Source organism: Cricetulus griseus, assembly GCF_003668045.3.
Source record: "Cricetulus griseus strain 17A/GY chromosome 1 unlocalized genomic scaffold, alternate assembly CriGri-PICRH-1.0 chr1_0, whole genome shotgun sequence".
Taxonomy (NCBI): Eukaryota; Metazoa; Chordata; class Mammalia; order Rodentia; family Cricetidae; genus Cricetulus; species Cricetulus griseus.
This window is the reverse complement of record NW_023276806.1, coordinates 112,791,101-112,811,666: the sequence shown is the minus strand read 5'-3', so window position 1 is coordinate 112,811,666 and position 20,566 is coordinate 112,791,101. Positions and strand designations below refer to the sequence as shown.

General features: G+C 37.3%; 1 protein-coding gene across 11 annotated transcripts in view; it reads left to right on the top strand.

Annotated features, from left to right (window-relative positions):
* LOC100752965 (KIAA1109 ortholog) overlaps window positions 1–20,566 on the top strand; it is a 197,168-nt gene that overhangs the window by 30,340 nt on the left and 146,262 nt on the right. For all 11 annotated transcript variants that reach the window (XR_004771991.1, XR_004771990.1, XM_035451565.1 and 8 more), the window contains 4 exons: window positions 4,212–4,368; window positions 4,770–4,848; window positions 8,666–8,757; window positions 11,266–11,383. Coding sequence is in view for 9 of the 11 variants with exons in the window: in XM_035451565.1 (XP_035307456.1) it covers window positions 4,212–4,368; window positions 4,770–4,848; window positions 8,666–8,757; window positions 11,266–11,383 (446 nt within the window). In the remaining 2 variants the exon portion in view is untranslated. The remainder of the gene's footprint in view (window positions 1–4,211; window positions 4,369–4,769; window positions 4,849–8,665; window positions 8,758–11,265; window positions 11,384–20,566) is intronic.

Below are 20,566 nucleotides of genomic sequence, written 5' to 3'. Positions count from 1 at the left end.
AGAAGACTCTTGTCATGGAAGCAGTAGTGTGGTCTGATGAGTCACACAGTTTACCCTTTAGTCTTTTTATCTTTACTTGCAAGTGTTCATTGCTAGTAAATGCTTGAGTCATTAGTCTGGCTCAAGGCCTCTGATATCTGCTATCCCACTGATAATGTGCTCCCACTGGGGCTCCTCTTGGATATCCTGTTGTTGTCCTGTGTTGTGGAGATCCTGCTGTTTTGAATCAGTAGATTCGTCCCATCACATGCTCCAGCAGTTCATAGATAATGTGGATGGTAGGGTGGGCCAACTCATAATGCTGGGTCTGGCCTTGGGTTGTAGTTGTGTTGGTCAGCTCGCTAGCTTTCCCTCATTGTCACTACCTGGCAAGCTGTCCAGCACTGCCTTGGCTAGCTCACCCAATGCAGCAAGGAGCAGGGCCAGTTCTCCTGTTCTCAAGTTCCTCATATTCAGCTCACCCACACTCATACCACCAGGGCCAGCTCTACTGTTTTGCCCAGGAGAGGTGCAGGGTCCTCTCTCTCAAGTGTTTTAGGGGGCACACAAGGGGCAGGATCATCTCTCCTGCTCTCATACCCTTAGGATCAGCTCTGATATGCTTGCCAGGTAGAATGAATGACTGGTGAGGGGTGTGGCCATCTTTTCCTGGGGAGGGGGTAGCTCTCCCCTGAGGGGTATAGCCAGGTATCTTACTCTAGTATCCAGTCATGAAGTGTGATCCTAATGGGTCTTATCATTAAAAACCAGGAATCAGATATCGGGGTAAAAGCTGAAAGATTCAAGAAGCAAAGGAACAGCTACAGTCACTTCTTACCTCTCTGCAACCTCAGACCGAAAGGGCTGAGATCCTGTCTCGGAGTTTTTAGTGATAAGACCAATTAGGATTATGCTTCATCTGGAGCCTAGAGGGACAGGGCCAGTCATCCTAGTGCCAGTGAAGGGTGGGGCTGGCTCAACACAGTATGGTTACAATGACCTCCTGTGCTAACTTGGGCCATGGACATTATTACAGACCTCAGCTAGAGCAGGACTATAGACCCAGACATGGCCCTGAGCAGCAACTTGTACCCAGATGTCACTATGACCTTGGTGACAGCACATGCCATCTAGATTAGTATTGCCTTTGTGGCAGCATGGCTTTCGGGCACCAACATGGTCTCAGGTCGCTGACCAGACCTTGGGCATCTGTAGAGCCGTCAGTGGTAACAGAAGTCATGGACATTACCCCAGACCCCAGTTGCTACAGGGCCATGGACCCAGACATGGCCCTAGACAGTGACTTAGGCGCACATGCCTCAGTGGCTCCAGTTGGCAGCACCAGCCACCCAGTTCCGTTTGGCCCTGGCATGGTCCTAGGACACCAACATAGTTTAAGGTAGCTGACCAGACTCCATTCATCTGCATGGCCCTCAGTTATAACAGGAGCCATGGACATCAACTCAGACCCTGTCTGCATAGGGCCACAGGCTCAGACATGGCCTTCAGCAGCAGCTCTGGCCCAGACAACACCATGGCCATAGGTGATAGTGCAGAAAACATGATCCTTGGACACCCTCTTGGACACTAGTTACGGCCAAGACCCCAGACATTTGTGTGGTCTTTGGTGGTAACATGGGCCATGGACAGCAATACAGACTCCAGCTATGGTAGGACCACAGACCCAGATATAGTCCTTGCCAGCAGCCTGGACCAGGATGTCACCATGGCCCCAGGTAGCCTTGCAGGCCACTCAGATTGGCATGGCTCTCAGATACCAACATGCTCTCAGGTGGCAGCCCACACAACACAACCCTCAGTGGTGGCAGGAGCCACAGACATCAACACAGTTCCCCTTCACAGCTGCTTCAGGGCCTCAGACCAAACCTGGCCTTTGGCAATAGCCCAAGCCCAGATATCACTTGGATTTGGGTGGCTAATAGGCCATTTGTGTCAGCCTGTTCCTTACCACCCTCACCCTTTCAGATCTACCTCTAACCACAGCCCATTGAACCATTCTACCTTTCTTGCTTCCATTTCCCCACCCTGTACTCACCATAATGATGCCCATTCACCCTGTGCCAGGACTCTTGGTTGGGTTACAGGTAGTGCTTGGTTGAGTCTTGTCTGTTCCAGCCACAAGTCATGGCATGGAGCTGTTGCTTTTCTTCTTTCACATGTCCAGGTCTAGAACCCTCAGACAGTGCTTGGTATGATGGTGCCCAACCAAAAAGTGTCAGGGAAGCCATTGGTGTTCTGGTTGAGCAGTTCCTGCTTGATTGTTCAGTATGTTCTTTTAATGTTAGCATTTCAGGTATATTTAAATAACATGTCCCAGTAAGTCATTGTTTAACAGTTGTTCAAAAACTGGAATAAATTTTTTGAAAACCCTTGAAATACGCTATTACAATTACTAAGTTCTATGTTAGATTATTTATTAAACTTGAATGTCAATGGAGCTCAAAATTTCAGGTTATAAAGCAGACTCTATGTTACTAGATTTTAATTTTCCTTTTATAGTAATTTTTTTTCTTTTTTGGTTTAATGATGCTGTAGTCACTGTCATATCAGTTGAAAATGAGAGGTTTATATTAAGTAATGAGCTATTTGAACTGTCTTTAGAAATCTTAGGAGAAATTAGCCTTTTCAGGGGGTTCCTGGTGAACAGTTATATTAAAAAGAAAACATGAAATGTTTTTGTACTTTTTTAGTTGAATAAAGCACAATTCTTAAATTATATTTAATCTTGCTACACTTAAAAGTGTCAGTACATATTTGCTCAAAAGCCCAAGTTAAATTTTTATAAGTTTTTGTTTTTTTGAGACAGCATCTCTCTACATATCCTTGGCTGTGCTCCTGGACCTCACTATGTAGACCAGATTGGCCTCATACTTAAAAAGATCCACCTGTCTATTCCTGAGTACTGGGATTACAGGTGTGTGACACCACGCCCAGCACAAAAATTCATGTTAGAGACTGACCAATCAGTATTATTTAGAGAAAAATGACTGACTTAATGCAATAGAATGTCACTTCCACAACCCTCTCTAGTACGCTTTCCCCTGCTGAGAGAGAACTGCAGTGTATTTTTCATTTAGACTCAGAGCTCATTAAATCACAATGTTTACTTTCCAGTGTGCTTTGTTCATGTGGGTAGTGTGTGTTTCCCTACTCTGATGGAAAGATGGATGTGTGATGTGGGGAAAGTATTGAAACCTCAGTAGTAAGAGCCTGGGTTCATCAACCATTCCTATCCAGCGTTCTTTCATTATAGTTCATTGCCTGTACCTCTAGGTATGCTGTATTTTTTGTCTTGCTGTAATATGTTTTGAGTCTCAGAATATTTGCAGAATTTCTTTTGTGTCTTTTCATGTAATGATGGCAAATTGAACTCTGTGAATCACAGTTTCCAGATTTGTTCTGTTCATCTACTTTTTCCCAAGTATCTTATTTTAAGTAGTCTCTGAACACTATACTAATGTTGGCTCACATAGAAGACTCTTAAGTTGAACATTTCTTAAGTTCTTTCATCCTTGTCAAATAATATAGGGAGACATACACTAGGCTCAGCAACTAAATACTTGTTTACTTTTTAGAATATATTGCTCTTTGTCCTTTTGTTGATATTATGTTGATTAAAAGTGATTGTGGGGAATTAGAGAGATGGTTTGGTAGTTAAGAGCACTGGATAGTCTTGAAGAGGACCTGACATTATCAGCACCCATGTGATGGTTTAGAACTGTTGATAACTCTTGTCTCAGGAGATCTTATATCCTTTTTTATCCCCCAGACACATACATATCCATGAAGTGCACAGATACTTGTTCAGGCAAAATGCCTGTACACATAAATAAAAATAAAGGTTAATTTTTTGAGTGACTGTGAAAATAATGCAAAATTCTTCCATGTGTCACACACACTTAACTATTTTTATTTAATCATCAGTGCCACTTTGTGAAATAAGTTATTCTTATAGACAAGGAGGCTGATCAGGTTTCCTCAGAAAAATTAATTCACTTGCTTAGGGAGAAATGATGAACTAAGGTATCTTCTTTCAGTTCTTGATCATTAGCACAATTGATGTGCTTGTAGCATGTTTTTACAGCTCACATACAGCTCAGATTGTAGTCTGCCCATGTCTCACTCGGTAATGAGATAGCAATGATTTTGGTCCCTTACCAAAGAAGATTGTGCTTGACTAACAGCCATTACTCCTTTTCCTTGTTGTGTAGAGATTGTTTATGGAAGTTTTTCTTTCCACCTGATTATCAAGTTCTGAAAGTTTCTGAGATTGCACAGCCTGGAAGACCAAGACAGATCCTTGCATTTGAACTACGGATGAATATTATTGCAGATGCTACCATTGACTTGCTGTTTACTAAAAACAGGGTACTTATTACAATATAGTAGAAAATAGTATTTAAAATTTGAAAATTACTTCTCAGAGTATTTTTGGGGTTATAATTCTATGCTTAGCTTAATTTCTCTGAGCTCCCCATACTTCCTTAAATAATTTTGTGCATTTTATGTTTATAATATTTTATTAAATGCCAAATGATGGAAAGAAATTAATAATGATAGTAATAACAATGGACTTTTAAGTTACTTTCTGGTTTCTCCTTTGTATTTTGTTAAGTAGTTCTAGTACAATTTGGGTATAAATTTGAACCTTAGTTTTTCTAAATTTTTAATACTTCAAATTATTAATTATATTTCTTTGATATTTAAAAGTAAAATGATAGGAATATAAGTACATAATTTCATGTAAATTAATCTTATTCTTTTGTTAGGAAACAAATGCTGTACATGTAAATGTAGGGGCTGGCTCATATTTAGAAATTAATATTCCAATGACAGTTGAAGAAAATGGTAAGTTATTATTTTGCCTGAAATAATTAGTGACATGATTAATATGCTAATATAGTTTGTTAGTCCTTTCAGATTAACATTAGTAACATTTTTAATTTCTTAACTTTTAGTTTAAATATAGTTTTTTACTGATAACATAAAAAGTGTACCTATTTATGGGGTGCTATGTGATGTTTGAACCCATGTATATAGACTTACAATGTTCAAAGTAAATGTGTTTCTACATCTATAACTTCTTTGTGGTAAAAGAATTTAAAATTCTTTTGTTTAGCTTTGCAGTTATTTAATTTTCTTTTTTTGAGGTAGCGTCTCACTATTTAGCCCATGCTGACCAAGGATTTACTATGTTGAGTAGGCTTGTCTCCAAGCCTTGTCTTGAGATACTCTTGCCTTAGACCTGCAAGTGCTGTTATCACAGGTGCGAACCACCATGCTGACAAGCTTTCTTGAGCTTTTTGAAGTATACAATATATTCTCATTATCTTTGAGTCAGCCTGAAATTCCTGTCTATACTTTTGTAGTCATTGTTCACCCACTCCCAACTCTTCCTTTCTCTTTATTCTCCCTAGTCTTGAGTAACTGCCATTCTACTGTCAATTGATTTAAGCTCAGTATTTACTTTTTTCTTTTTTTAAGTTGCATGCATTAATGAGATCACATCTATTTTTGTGTCTTGCTTATTTTACTTGACATCATTACTTTCATTTTGAGCCATTTTGCCACAGATGATAGGATTTCATCTTTTTTTTAATGGCTACATTTCTATTTCACATATTATCACATTTTTTTGTCCATTCATCTGTTGGTAGATATTATACTTAATTTGTTTTCATCTCTTGACTTTTCTGAATGGTGCTTCATTGAACATGGGCACTGAGATGACTCTTTGGCATACATATTTCATTGTCTTTGGAGATATACCCAATAATAGGGTTGTTGGATCATATGATGGTTCTGTTTGTAATTTTTTTTTGAAGTACCCATAAGCAGATGAGAACCTAGTTTTAAGCTTTAATGTACCTGCAATTTAAGTTTAATAACATAACTATTTATCTAGAGAAGAACAATTTTTGACTTGTTAGGTGTTGTAATTCTGTATTTTTATTACATTGTGCACATTTCTTTTAGGACTAAATATAATTTGCTTAATATTTTTCTAGTTAGATTTTCATACTGTGAGAGTAGATGCTGTATTATTCACAGGTCTAGTACTGACCTCAGCTCCTGGGATTTGAACAGTACTTATTTGATAAATAGGCTTTAAATTTTGGGGGTATAATGTTAATAGATTTTTTTTCATAGAATAATGGGTACTTAGAACAGTGTAACTGAGAAAGAAAAACAATAGTGCATATTTAAAATATTAAATAATTCTCTTACAGCTACAGTTTTAACTGAGCTACTATAATTCATTGCATGTTTGAAATTTGGGCAATTAATCAATAACATGAATAAATGCTTTTGGTTAAATTTCGATTTTTTTATTCCCATCTTAGTGACTGAGGAGAGTTAAGATGAAATTGTGGTATACTTAGTCACTTTCTTGAGAGTAAAGAGAATAGCAATAAACTCTTATTATTTTAAGATCACTAAATGGCAATGATAGTATGAATAACTGCTATTCATTTTATTTATTCATATTTTATTTTATTTAGCTCTCCTATCTTGTTTCTGTCACCTATATTGGTGCAACTATATAAAGAGAGAAAGAGAGGTTGACTTGTTTCTTATATTTACATAAAAGCTACAGAATTTGGGCTTTCCTGTTTAAATAATCCATTAAAACAGTGACTAAGGATGGCATAATATATACCTCTGCGCAACTCTAGGTCCTTTGTTTTGAGAAGAACTAGCCATTATATTAGCTAGCTTTAAAATAACAATCATGTGAGGCCAAGAAAGAGAGAGCTGAGATTCTCTAGCACTGTCTGATTCATAGGAGTTATTTGGTAAGAAAAGTCTGTTAAAATACCTTCATTACAGTATATCACAGTGCAGAAAGGAAGTTGGAGGTTGTACAAAATTAATAATGGTTCAAATATGGAAATGCTTCCTTTTAAATTGATATTTCAGGGGCTGGAGAGATGGCTCTGCAATTAAAAGCGCTTCACTTGTTGTTCCTGTTTTGGTTCCCAGCATCACATGGTGGCTTAAAAGCATCTATAACACTCCTCTGGCTTCTGAGGGCATTATATACACATGAGGTGCACATACATACAGACAGGCAAAGTACTTCCAAAAAAATCTTTACGTTGATAATTGTCTTAGTTAGAATTTCTGTTGCTGCAATGAAACACTACGACTAGAAAGCAAGTTGGGGAGGAAAGGGTTTATTTGCTTTCATTTAGATATTGCTAAGAAAGTCAGGACAGGAACTCAAACAGGGCAGGAACCTGGAGGCAGGAGCTGAGGCAGAGGTCTTGGAGGGATGTTGCTTACTGGCTTGCTCCCTGTAGTTTTCTCAGCCAAAGCAGGACCCAGGACCACCAGCCTATGGATGGCACTACTCACTGTGGTCTGGGCCCTCCCCCATCAGTCACTAATTAAGAAAATGCTTTACAGCTGGATCTTATGGAGGCATTTTCTCAATTGGGTTTCTATCCTTTCAGATAACTTTAGCCTGCGTCAAGTTGACTTAAGAATAACCTGCACAATAATGCACATAGTAAACATCCTTATGCCATGTTACAGTGCATAACAGTTGTACAAATATTGGTTCACTGAGGACTGCAGAATCAGTATACCCATATGGTAGAAAGAGAGAACCAATTCTCACAGGTTACCCTCTGACCTCCACATAGACATACCCAAATGAATAAAATGTAATAAAAATTGTCAAAAGAATTTGTTGGTTTTTAAGATCACTCTATGGAGCTATGAATGGCATCATGAAAAAACAACACATGACTCCAAACACAGAAGCCTAAAATATGTTTTAAATTCAGGTGTTATAGTAATGGAAAAGAAAACCTAATAGCAGCATGAGTGGTAGACTACCTATAAAACTTTTTGAAAAGTAGCATACAGCTAGTGTTCTTTGAAAAAGAACATTAAGAAAGGATATGACTTTTTACACTTTCCTGCTTGTGCTGAGAGTGGCCTTTATTGATGTGAAAGTGTCATTATAGGAGAAATAGACGATATTTAGCAACTATCTTTATATAGGGAGTAGTTGAAAAAGATGATGAAAAAATATATACTTCAGTCAATAGATAAAGAAAAAGTATGGGGCCTGTGTTAATATTTGAAATGTGTTGCTTAAAGACTAAACATTTGTAACTAAACCTCATATCCATAGACTTTGCATCCATATCAGATAACTGCAATATGGAAATGTTTAAGTAAAGTTGAGTTTGTACTATATACTTTTTTCCTTGTAATTCTCTAAACATTACTGTTTAATGCTAGTTACAAAGTGTTTACATTGTATTAAATATTAATTATAAGTGATGTGGGATAATTTGGCAAATGTGGAGAATGTATGAAATAATGTGAAATACTTTGACATTTCACATAGAGGTCTTGAGCATCATAGATTTTGGTTTAAGTGTGGGATCTTGAAACCATCTCATATGGATACTGAGAGCCCACTGTGGGTTCACATTCAAGCAAACCAGAGTAGATATTATATGGTGATGATGTTTACTCAGAGCTGTCTGATCTGAGTAGGATCTCTTGTTACGTTAGCAAGCTCTCTTTCACTGAAGTATACTCAAGCTGTTTCCCAGGGATTTCTTTTTTGAGTCGGTTCTACTACACAAATTATAATTGTATAGCTTTTACTCTAGTTCTTAAATTTTATATTTTTATTTACTAGGTTACACCCCTGCAATTAAAGGACAACTATTACATGTTGATGCTACTACCAGCATGCAATATCGGACCCTTTTAGAAGCAGAAATGTTAGCAGTAAGTCTAAATATATGATATGCATTCTTTTAGTAGATACAGATTTGGTTTTAATTTTCCAATGTAAAATTTAAAAAATTATTATGTTTTCTTATTAAAGAACTGCAAAGTAGGTACTCTAGTTATATCATACTTGGGAAGAGATTCTTAATGCTGTATACTGCCTTTGTCATTTCTTTATTGCTCTGTTCTTTCTTTCTCTTTTCTTCTTCTTCTTTTTTTTTTTTTTTTTTTTTTTTTTTGAGACAGGATTTTTCTGTGTTAACAGCCCAGGCAATCCTGGAACTTGCTTTGTAGACCAGGCTGTCCTGGAACTCACAAAAATCCACCTGCCTCAGCCTCCTAAATATTGGGATTAAAGGTGTGGGCCAGCCCTTCTACCCCCTATCCCCACTTCCCTACCCACACCCACACCCACCCCCTGGCTTATTGCTCTAATTCTAATATGTAGGAAGTAAGTACAAGGCCCCAAAAGTTGTTAGAATGTTATTTTTAAACTTCATTTATTTCTCTTAAATTATAAGTACGGTACACTTTGAGTATATGTTCTGGCCCTTTTGGATTTTCTCTCAGGGCTTGACTAATTTTATCCTTTGTGCAAGTCAGTGACTAAAGTTTAAAGGAAGAAAATTTTGAGGTACCTTGGATTGTTTGGTAGTACCCACAGTTTAAATTTCAGATTACGATACTCATTAATCTGGCACTTAAAAAAAAAAGCAGTAACAACAAAAACCCACTATGTAGAATTCACTGATGACTCATTTATATAAGGTCATGTCATAAGGTTCTTAATTACTTGTCTTAAGTCATCTACAAGTAAGTTAAGAAAATTTCACAACTACTAAGAAAAACCCATATATGTATGTGTGTGTGTGTGTGTGTGTGTGTGTGTGTGTGTTGATTATAATCATCTATGACAGCATTCACAGATAGTCAGGTATGTTGGAATAGCTTGAGAGTCTGTGCAGTCTTTTCTGTTGTGTGAATTAAGTTGATGCCATCATAGTTGAAAAAAAGAGGCCGGGCAGTGGTGGTGCACGCCTTTAATCCCAGCACTCGGGAGGCAGGTTAATCTCTGTGAGTTCGAGACCAGCCTGGTCTACAAGAGCTAGTTCCAGGACAGCCTCCAAAGCCACAGAGAAAGCCTGTCTCAAAAAAAAAAAAAAACAAAAAAAAAAAACAAAAAAGAAACATTTTTTTGAGCATTCATATTTTACAAGTATAAAACATGTAGACTTAGTCTATGAATAATATAAAATTACTACAGGAAATCTATTATTACATAAAATCTAGCATTAAAATCTGTCTATGGAAAACAGTATTCCTTATGGTTCAGCACTCATTAGAATTCTCAAGCTCTTGATGATAAATGGGACTGTGTAAAGCATTGCTATATCTAGGCAGGCAGCTTTTTCCTGTGCAGAAATGCCAGGGTCAAATTGTATGATGGTATGCATGGTTGTTAGCTGGTGTATGTTGCTGACACTAGAGCATGAGAGAATTCTGACCAAATCAAAGTATTTCAAAGATTTGGGTATTGACCAGAAATACTGACTGTTTGCTACAGCAGTTTTTTTTTTTAAATTTTTATTTATTTTTCTCTATTTTACATCCCAATTGAAGTTTCCCCTCCCACTTCTCCCAGTCCCTTCCCCCAATCTACTTTTCCTCCATTTCCTTTCAGAAAAGGGCTGGCCTCCCAGGTATAACAAGTTGCAATAAGAGTAGGCACATCCCCTCATATTAAGGCTAGATGAAGGGACTTGGTAGGAGGAAACGGGTCCCAAAAGCAGGCAAAACAGTCAGAGACAGCTCACTGCTCCCACTGTTAGGAGTTCACAAGAATACCAAGCTACACGACCATAAGGTATGTAGAGGATATAGGTCAGACCCATGCAGGCTTCCTGATTGTCAGTTCAGTCTCTGTGAGCCCATATAAGCCTTGTTTAGCTGATTCTGGGTTGTGTTCTTGTGTCTTTTTTGTTGTTGTTGTTTTTCAAGATAGGGTTTCTCTGTGTAGCTTTGGAGCCTATCCTGGCACTTGCTCTGAAGACCAGGCTAGCCTCGAACTCACAGAGGTCCGCCTGCCTCTGCTTCCCGAGTGCTGGGATTAAAGGTGTGCACCACCAACGCCCGGCGTGTTCTTGTGTCTTGAATCCTCTGGCTCCTGTAATCCTTTTCCTCCTTGTCTGCACAGTTCCTGAGCTCTGCCTAGTGTTTGGCTGTGGGTCTCTGTACCTGCTTCCATCAGTTGCTGGATGAAGCCTCTCTGATGACAATTTTGCTAGGCTCCAGTGTAGAAGTATAGCAGAGTATCATTAGAATCATTTCATTGACTTTTTTTTGTTTTAATTTTGCTGCTCATGCTGTAGCAGTTTTAAAAGTCTCAAAAGACACCTTCTGATCATCTCAGTGGGAAAATAAGTTTTAATTACTCACTAGTGTGTATGACTTCATTTGCATGCTGTTAGCATTGTCATATTTTAATCTCTAACATTTGTTTTGCAGTTTCACATCAATGCCAGCTACCCCAGAATTTGGAACATGCCACAGACATGGCAATGTGAATTAGAGGTTTATAAAGCCACCTACCACTTCATCTTTGCACAGAAGAACTTCTTTACAGGTATTTTTCTGGTAAATAGAGAGAGTGATTTACTGTGGTGAACTTATTTATATTCTGTAGGTTTTACTTTTATATTTAATATAGGGATTTAGTGATAGGAATTATGCTTTCTTAATTTGTTTTAGGCTGAGAATATCAAAGGGACTATTTTAATACAAATTTTCTGTTTTCACCTACTCCAAACAATGACAAGAAAAATATTAATCCAATTTTGAGCTTAGAAGCATATGAAAGAACTCAGTTTAGGCTGTTACTTTGTGTCAGGCTAGTAAAAGGTAAAGCACTGATGAACCAGTTGCTTCCTCTCCTAGCTTATTCTAGTTTGATTATTGTCATCTATGACAGCATACTCAAATAGTCAAATATGTTGTTTTAGACTTAGAGTTCCTGTTCAGTCTTTTCTGTTAGTGTGAATTAAGTCAATGCATCATAGTTGAAAAAAATAAAGAACCAAAAATGAATTCGTATTTCAAAAGTATAAAAACAGATAGTCTGGGTCTATGAATAATATAAATACTACTACATCAAATCTAGTAGCTTTTATAATTCTGGCTCTAGAAGTTCAGTCTCATCAGAGTTGATCTGATTTATTAGGACCAATAACTGCTCTATGGAGACACAACATTTGCTTCATTGCTTATACTGTTTAAATCTTTTAAAGACTTCCCAGTTTCAGCTATTTAACACTTTACTTTCAGGCACTTCATTTTTGCTTCAGCAGTGCTAAAAATAGAGTTGAACTCGTCATGATTTAAACAAATTTACTTTAAAGTAACTCTTCATTTCTTTAATTAGAACAGATTTTCTATACCTTTCTGTCACTCTAATTCTTTTTTTTTTTAACAAGCTTGCTTCACATGTCAATCCCAGTTCCCTCTCCCTCCCCTCCCCCTGTCCCCCTACCTACTCCCCCAAGCCCCTCTCATTTCCCCTCTGCTCTCCAGGGAGGGTGAGGCCCTCCATGGGGGTATCTTAAGTGTGTCATATCATCCCAGGCAAATTCTTATGCTTTACTTGTTCGAATTCATTCTTCTTCTTTTTTTTTTAATAATGTATTTGTACCATTTAAGTTCTCATCTCCTCATCTCTCAGGTTACCTGTCACATTTGACCATTTTATATTGATTCTAAAAGACATGACAGCATTATAGTAATGTCTAGAGTACCTTTTAGATTTACCAATATTCCTAAAAGGCTGCCTCTTATATATTAATAGTGGTTCAGCCTTGAGTGAATATCCTTGGTGAAGGTGTCTGAATTGTTGTTTTTTTTCTTCTGTTGGCAGAATTTACAGGAAATAAGCTTTCTAGCTGGTATGAGGGAATGCCCATTGTTCAACAGCAATTCTTTTTTCTTGTTTGGTATTTCTATTATTAATTTCTCTTATTAATTAAAATTATTTACTTATTTTGCATCCTGACTGCAGTTTAATCTCTCTCTTGTCCTCCCATTCCTTCCTCCCATCTCTCCTCTGCCCCTCCCTTCCAATCCACTTCTACTTCAGAAAGAGGCAGGCCTCCCATGAGTATCAACAAAGCATGGTATATCAAGTTGCTGCAGGACTAAGCACCTCCCTTTTAATTAAGGCTAGGCAAGGCAACCCAGTATGAGCAATAGGTTTTCAAAAGCCAGCCAAAGCTTTAGGGATAGCTCCTGCTCCCATTGTTAGGAGTCCTGCAAGTAGAACAAGCTACACAATTGTCACATATATGTAGAGAGCTTAGGTTGGTCCCATGTAGGCTCCCAGGTGGTCAGCCAGACTATATGAGCTCCTATGAGTCTAGCAATGATTTTATACCTTTGTAACAAGAAAAAAATAGTTCTTTAGAGATTTGGATGTGGGATAGAGCTTTATCATAAATACAATGCCCCAGGAGTAAAAGCTGTCAAACAAAGGTGGAAACTGAAGCCTCATGTGGAAATAATTAGTTTGGCTTAATTATAATGGGGAGGGAGACAATAACGGAATGATACAGAGCTCTAATACCAATTGATTGGCATTTTATGGGATATTACTTAACAATTTAGTTCTAAAGTAAGTTATTGGTGTGTATTTAAGATTATTTTTAACTTTAACTTACTGTCTGTAATTTTTAAATTTTTTGCACAAATGAATAAGGTCATAAAGAAAGTGCTTCATTTTCTAATCACATTATTTGATAAGACCATCGGTAATGTCAGCAGCTTTTGATCTAAAGGAAAAAGTGCTATTAAAGTGCAACAAGTACTTGTTGCAGATGTTAATAAAAATATTTTTGGCAGTCACTCTGGTTATTGTACCATAGTCTTCTGTAAGACAGAGTTGCTTCTTGCTGTGTGACTGTAACATTCACAATTGATCATTTGCTGTAGCAGTCTGCCTTGACTTACTACCACTGTGGTGATAGGTGATGTCATAGGGCCTTTTGATTAAATACTTAATTTTCATCTTTCTTGGATCCATTGGCCTCTCAGGGATTTCTGCTAAACAGTTTGAAGTTACTGTCTCTTTTAGTGGAAACTTAATTAAGCTTCAGTTATGTAAGTAGAAATATTATTCACCCCAGTTCTTAATATTTATTAGTAAAGATATCATAGAAGTTGGTTTGGAGACAATATTGCATGATGATATTATAAAATTTCAAATAAGGTTTTAAAATCTAAGATTTATTAAAGTGGAAATTAGTTATTTGTACCATTTCAGTTACTAGTGAAGAAAAATTTATATTTTTGACAAAGAAGCTAAAATTATACAATGAAAAAATAAAGTATCTTGAACAAATGGTGCTGGCATAACTGGATGCTGGCATGTAGAAGACTGCAGATATATCCATGTCTATCGCCATGCACAAAACTTAAGTCCAAATGGATCAAAGACCTCAGCGTAATTCCAGCCACACTGAACCTATTAGAAGACAGTGGGAAATACCCCTGAATTAATTGGTACAGGGGACCGCTTCTGGAATATTTCACCAGTAGCACAGACATTGAGATCAACAATTGATAAATGGAACCTCCTGTAAGGCAAAGGACACAGTCAGCAAGACAAAACGACAGCCCACAGAATGGGAAAAGATATTCACCAACCCCACATCTGACAGAGGGCTGATTTCAAAATATACAAAGAACTCAAGAAGCTAGTCTCCAAAACACCAGACAATCCAATTAAAAAGTGGGGGTACAGAACTAAATAGACAATTCTCAATAGAGGAATCTAAAATGGCTGAAAGACACATAAGAAAGTGTTCAACGTCCTTAGCCATCAAGGAAATGCAAATCAAAACAACGCTGAGATACCGTCTCACTCCTGTCAGAGTGGCTAAAATCAAAAACACCAATTATAATCTATGCTGGAGAGGATGTGGAGAAAGGGGAACACTTCTCCACTGCTGGTGGAAGTGCCAACTTGTACAACCACTTTGGAAATCAGTATGGCGACTCCTCAGGAAATTGGGAATCAGTCAACCACAAGATCCAGCAATTCCACTGTTAGGCATATACCCAAAAGAAGCACATTCATACAACAAGGACATCTGTTCAACTGTGTCATAGCAGCATTATTTGTAATAGCCAGAACCTGGAAGCATCTCTAGATGCCCCTCAACTGAAGAATGGAGAGAGAAAATGTGGTACACTTATACAATGGAGTACTACTCAGCAGAAAAACAAAACAAAACAAAACAAAAAAAAAACAAAACAAACAAACAACAAAAAAAATGGAATCTTGAAATTCACAGGAAAATGGATGGAACTCGAAAAAACCATTCTGAGCTAGGTAACCCAATCACAAAAAGACAAACAGGGTATGTACTCATTCTTATATGGATTTTAGACATAGAGCAAAAGATTACCAGCCCACAATCCACACCATCAGAGAAGCTAGGTAACAAGGAGGACTCTAAGAGAGACATACATGTTCCCCCGAGAAGGGGAAAGGGACAAGATCTCCTGAGCAGATTGGGAGCATGGGGGGAAGGGAGACGGAGCTAGGAGAATGAGAAGGGGAGAATAGGAGGGTTGAGGAGGACATGAGGGAGCAGAAAGTTTGAGTCGGGGGAAGAATAGAAGAAAAGAAGATAATAAGAGATACCATAATAGAGGGAGACATTTTAGATTTACAGAGAAATCAGGCACTAGGGAAATATCTGGAGATCTACAAAGATGATACCAACTAACTATCTAAGCAACAGAGGAGAGGCTTCCTTAAATGCCCTCCCCTGTTAATGAGATTGATGACTGACTTATATGCCATCGTAGAGTCTTCATCCAGGAGCTAGTGGAAGTAGAAGCAGACACCCACAGCTAACCACTGAACTGAAGTGGAATCTAGTTGCAGAGAAGGATGAGTAATGAGCAAAGGGTCCAGACCAGGCTGGTGAAACCCACAGAAACAGCTGACCTGAACAAGGGAGACCTCTTGGTTCCCAGACTGAAAACTGGGAAACCAGCATGGGACTGATCCAGACCCCAGGAACATGGGTGTCAGTGAGGAGACCTTGGAAATCCATGGGGACTCTTGTAGTAGATCAGTACTACAAGCATAGGTGTGGACTTTGGGAGCCCATTCTACATAGAGGAGTACTCCCTGAGCCAAGACACACGGGGTGGGTCTAGGCCCTATTCCAAAGGATATGACAGACTCTGAAGACCCCCTATGGAAGGCCTCACCCTCCCTGGGGAGCAGAAAGGGTATGTGATAGGTAGGGTTTTAGTTTGGGGGTTGTAGCGGAGGAGGGGAAGGAGAGGGAACTGGGATTGACATGTAAAACAATCTTGTTTCTAATTCAAATAAAAAAATGGGAAAAAAAGGAATGTCAGTATCATCATCATAACTATTCACTCCTAAGCTCTGGCAAGTTCTAATTTCAAGTTATTTCTTCTTCATTATTAAAGTAGGTTCTAATGACTAAATTAAACAACAACAACAACAACAACAAAAGATTTGTTAAAATAAAAATTGGCAAATAAATTTATTTAAAAACTACATTCATTTCCTAATATATTAAGCCATTCAAATTTCTATTTTATACCAATTTTTTCTCATGTTTTTAACTAATGTAAGTATATGGTAGATAGATGCTTCCACTAGACATTTCAAGTCTCATAACAATTAAAACAAATACTAAATATGATTCTTTCCCACAGAGAACTTATGGATCTATCACTTATATTTTTTCCTGTTTTGAATGATTAGTTTCAAGTATATTGATAGACAGACTAGACATAAAATCAAACAATGCCAAACAGTATTTATGTTGAGCTAGGGTAAACTGTGGTGCTAGCACTGCATCTAAGATGAAAGAACATCAGAAATCATTACCATCTGAAGCCACTCAGTAAAAATGAGGAAGGATTATTAGTGGTGGAAATGGCCTTTATAAAATGAGCCTTGGTGTAATATATTAGGTATGATTTACATAGCATTTTGGCATTTACAAATCATATTAATTTATATATTGTTCACATAACTCTAAAAAGCAATAGTATTTTTGCCTCCAAGATAATAATTATAATCATTATTGTAACTAGAAGCATAGAATTATTGAAGCAGTTGTAGAAGAGATCAGTATTTGGACTTCAGACTTCTTGCTTTCTGTAGTACCTGGCATTGAAAATGGTTGTTTTCCTTTCACAGAAAGATATGAATTACAGTGTAGGCATCACTTGATATCCATAGGTCGTAGGTTCCTTGTGGATACAAAAATCTATAGATGCTCAATGCCTTCTATGAAATGATATGGTTCTGGCATATGGATTGTATATCCTTCTGTATACCTCCTGTATATTTAAGTTACTCAAAATACTAATTACAGTATGGATATTTCCTAAAAAATTACTTGTAGTATTTAAGAAATAATGACAGGAAAATGTCTACATGTTTAGTTCATATACAAAGAAAAACATCATGAACCCATGGTTGATTTAATCTATGGTTATTGAGAGATGACTATATTATTTTCAGACAGGATATGTAGTTTGAGTAAGAATGCTGAGCCATAAGAATTTATAAGGAGATCGCTTCCCATTCTGTATGCTGCCATTTTGTCTTGTTGACTGTGTCCTTTGCCTTACAGAAGCTTCTCAGTTTCAGTTGATCCCATTTATTAATTGTCGATCTCAATGTCTGTGCTACTTGTGTTATGTTCAGAAGTGGTCTCCTGTGCCAATCCATTAAGGGTACTTCCCAGTTTGTCCTCTAAGAGGTTCAATGTGGCTGGATTTATGTTGAAGTCTTTGATCCATTTGGACTTAAATTTTGTGTATGGTGATAGATAAGTATCGATTTATTTGCAATCTTTTATGTGTCAAGATCCAGTTATGCCAGCACCATTTGTTCAAGATACTTTATTTTTCATTGTATAATTTTAGCTTCTTTGTTAAAAATCAGGTGTTCATAGGTGTGTGGATCAATATCAGGGTCTTCAATTTGATTCCATTGGTCTACCTGTCTGTTTTTGTGCCAATACCAAGCAGTTTTCATTACTATAGCTTTATAGTAGAGCTTGAAGTCAGGGATGGTGATGCTCCTGGAAGTTCTTTTATTGCAAAGGATTGTTTGGGCTATCCTAGTTTTTTTGTTCTTCAATGTGAAGTTGAGTATAGTTCTTTCAAGGTCTGTGAAGATTTGTGCTGGGATTTTGATGGGGAAGCAGAAGCAGAGATTCACAGCTAAGCACTTAGCTGAACTCCTGGAGTCCAGTTGTAGAGAGGGAGGAGTGATGAACAAAGGGGTCAAGACCATGTTGGGGAAACCCACAGAAACAGCTGACCTGGGCAAGTTGGAGCTCACTGACTTCAGACTGACAGTTGGGGAACCGGTGTTAAGACTGAACTAGGCCCCCTGAACATGGGTATCAATTGGGGGGCTTGGGCAGTCTATGAAGCCATTGGCAGTAAGACCAGTATTTATCCTTAGTGCATTCACTGGCTTTTTGGAGCCTATTCCCTATGGAGGGATACTCTCTCAGCCTAGATACAGGGGGGGGGGGGGCGCTCGATCCTGACACAAATGATGTGACTAACTTTGATAATTCCCCATGGCAGGCCTCACCCTCTCTGAGGAGTGGATGTGGGGGGTGGGATGGGGAGATGGTGGGGTGGGGAGTGGGACGACAGGAAGGAGAGGGAACTGGGATTGGTATGTAAAATAAAGATTGTTTTCAGTTTAAATAAAAGATTAATAAACTGAATTTATTAAGGAGAAAAATGAAGTCAGCCTGGAAAATGATGAATTTTATTGTGAAATTGATTACTTTCAGGGATGAATTTTGAAGGAATAAAACCTGAAAAAAGGAATAGAGTCAGGCTCCTTCAGGAGGCTGTGATTTAGAACTGAAGTATAAGTATCTTCTCAAATGTTTTCCCTGCATAATTCTGTTTTTGAGGACAATGTCTACCTTTGTATAACAGGGAACAAGATAACTGTTTGGGAGTGGGGGTGGAAGTGTCAACGTTTACATGTATACCAGCCACAATAAAGTTTGTAAACAGATGTTTGCATCTGTAATTTTGGTATAATCATTTCCTTTATTTTTTAATCATTTTGGTATAATCATTTCCTTTAATTTTTAAATGAAATAAAGGTGTATTTAAAGTAAATTTGATATGCCAAAATTTCCCTTTTCTATTAAAAGGAAAGGTTAATTGTCATATATCATTTATTTACATCTTATTGGTGAAATCAATTACATTTAAGATTGCCATTTAATAAGTCAGGATTTTATCTCTTTAATATGTAGATGGCAGCTATTTTTAAGTGAACTTAAACAGTACATTTATGACTGCTTTCTTTAATGACTCAAACTCATATTTTTTCAGTTTAAAGATCCTCTTTAAAAACAAAATGACATTAAATATTTAGGTTTTATTTGTAAATTTCCTTAGAGTATCCTCAATGATAAATGCATTCTATGGAATACTTACTTGGTGCTATTTAGTTGTTAAAATGTCACACAAATTATCTCAGTTCTTCTAAAATGTTGGGAAAATTGTTTTTATTTTGTAAAGGAGAAAGTAATAGTACAAGTATATTTTCAAAATTATATTGCTAATAAAATAAAGCCAAAACTTAAAGTTATTGTGGTCTGATATCAAAGTCAAACATGCACATCTAATTTTACCTACATGGCACCAGGCTTCTATGAACTGTAAGTATAAAATGATGAATTTGACACCTTTCAGAATATAACTGTTACTCAAACATGTTGCTGACTATACAATCCATACAAATGATAGGAAGACAGAAGGAAAAAGTTCTGGGAACTACTTTACACCAAAGTTAGTATTATCATAAATAGAGCCTTTTCTTCTTAAAGTGTAAAAGAAAAGTAAGATAATAGAAACAGACTACATGTAGAAACACAAATTTAAAAGTAGCAAATAGGGACCAGCACAATAGTTCCGCGCATAAAGTTACTTGCTGTGTAATTCTGGAAATCTGAGTTTGACCCTTGTAACCTATGTAACGGTGAGAGGGGAAAACTGACTCCACAAACTTATTCTCGTATGTGCACTGTGGCATGCTTATGGCCTGACACCTACATCACCCACAATAGTAATAATAAATAAAACTTAATAAAACACTTTTAAAAAGGAACAATTCAAGCATAGCACATAAGCATGGATGATTGTTTTTAACTTTTAAGATGACTGCATTTGTTTATTTCATTGCATTCCCAGAGTCTAGAACAGAGGCTGCCATACAATAGACACTCAGTAGATATTTATTTCATTAACAAATATGAAAAATGTTCATTTGTATTTGAAATTAGTGGTGTTTCTTTCCTTTTTTCTTTTTATTTATCTGTTTATTTATTTAACTATATTTTATGCACATTGGTGTGAAAGTGTCAAATCACTTGTAACCAGAGTTAAAGACAGTTTTAAACTGCCATGTGGGTGCTGGGATTTGAACCCATGTTCTCTGGAAGAGCAGTCAGTGCTCTTAACCACTGAGCCGTCTCTCTATCTCCCTTTTTTCCCTGTTTTTAAGGCATGGCCTCACTATGCACCTTGGCTGGCCTGGACCTCACAGAGATTATCTGCCTTGGACTCCTGAGTTAGGATTAAAGGGGTTCACCACCATGCTTAGCTGTATTTGTTAAGAAAGTTTATTAAAGTGAGATATTTTTCACTCATAACAGGCCCATCATGCCTCCCAAATAACAAATAGGTAGAAATAAACACAATAAGAAGAGGATTCAAA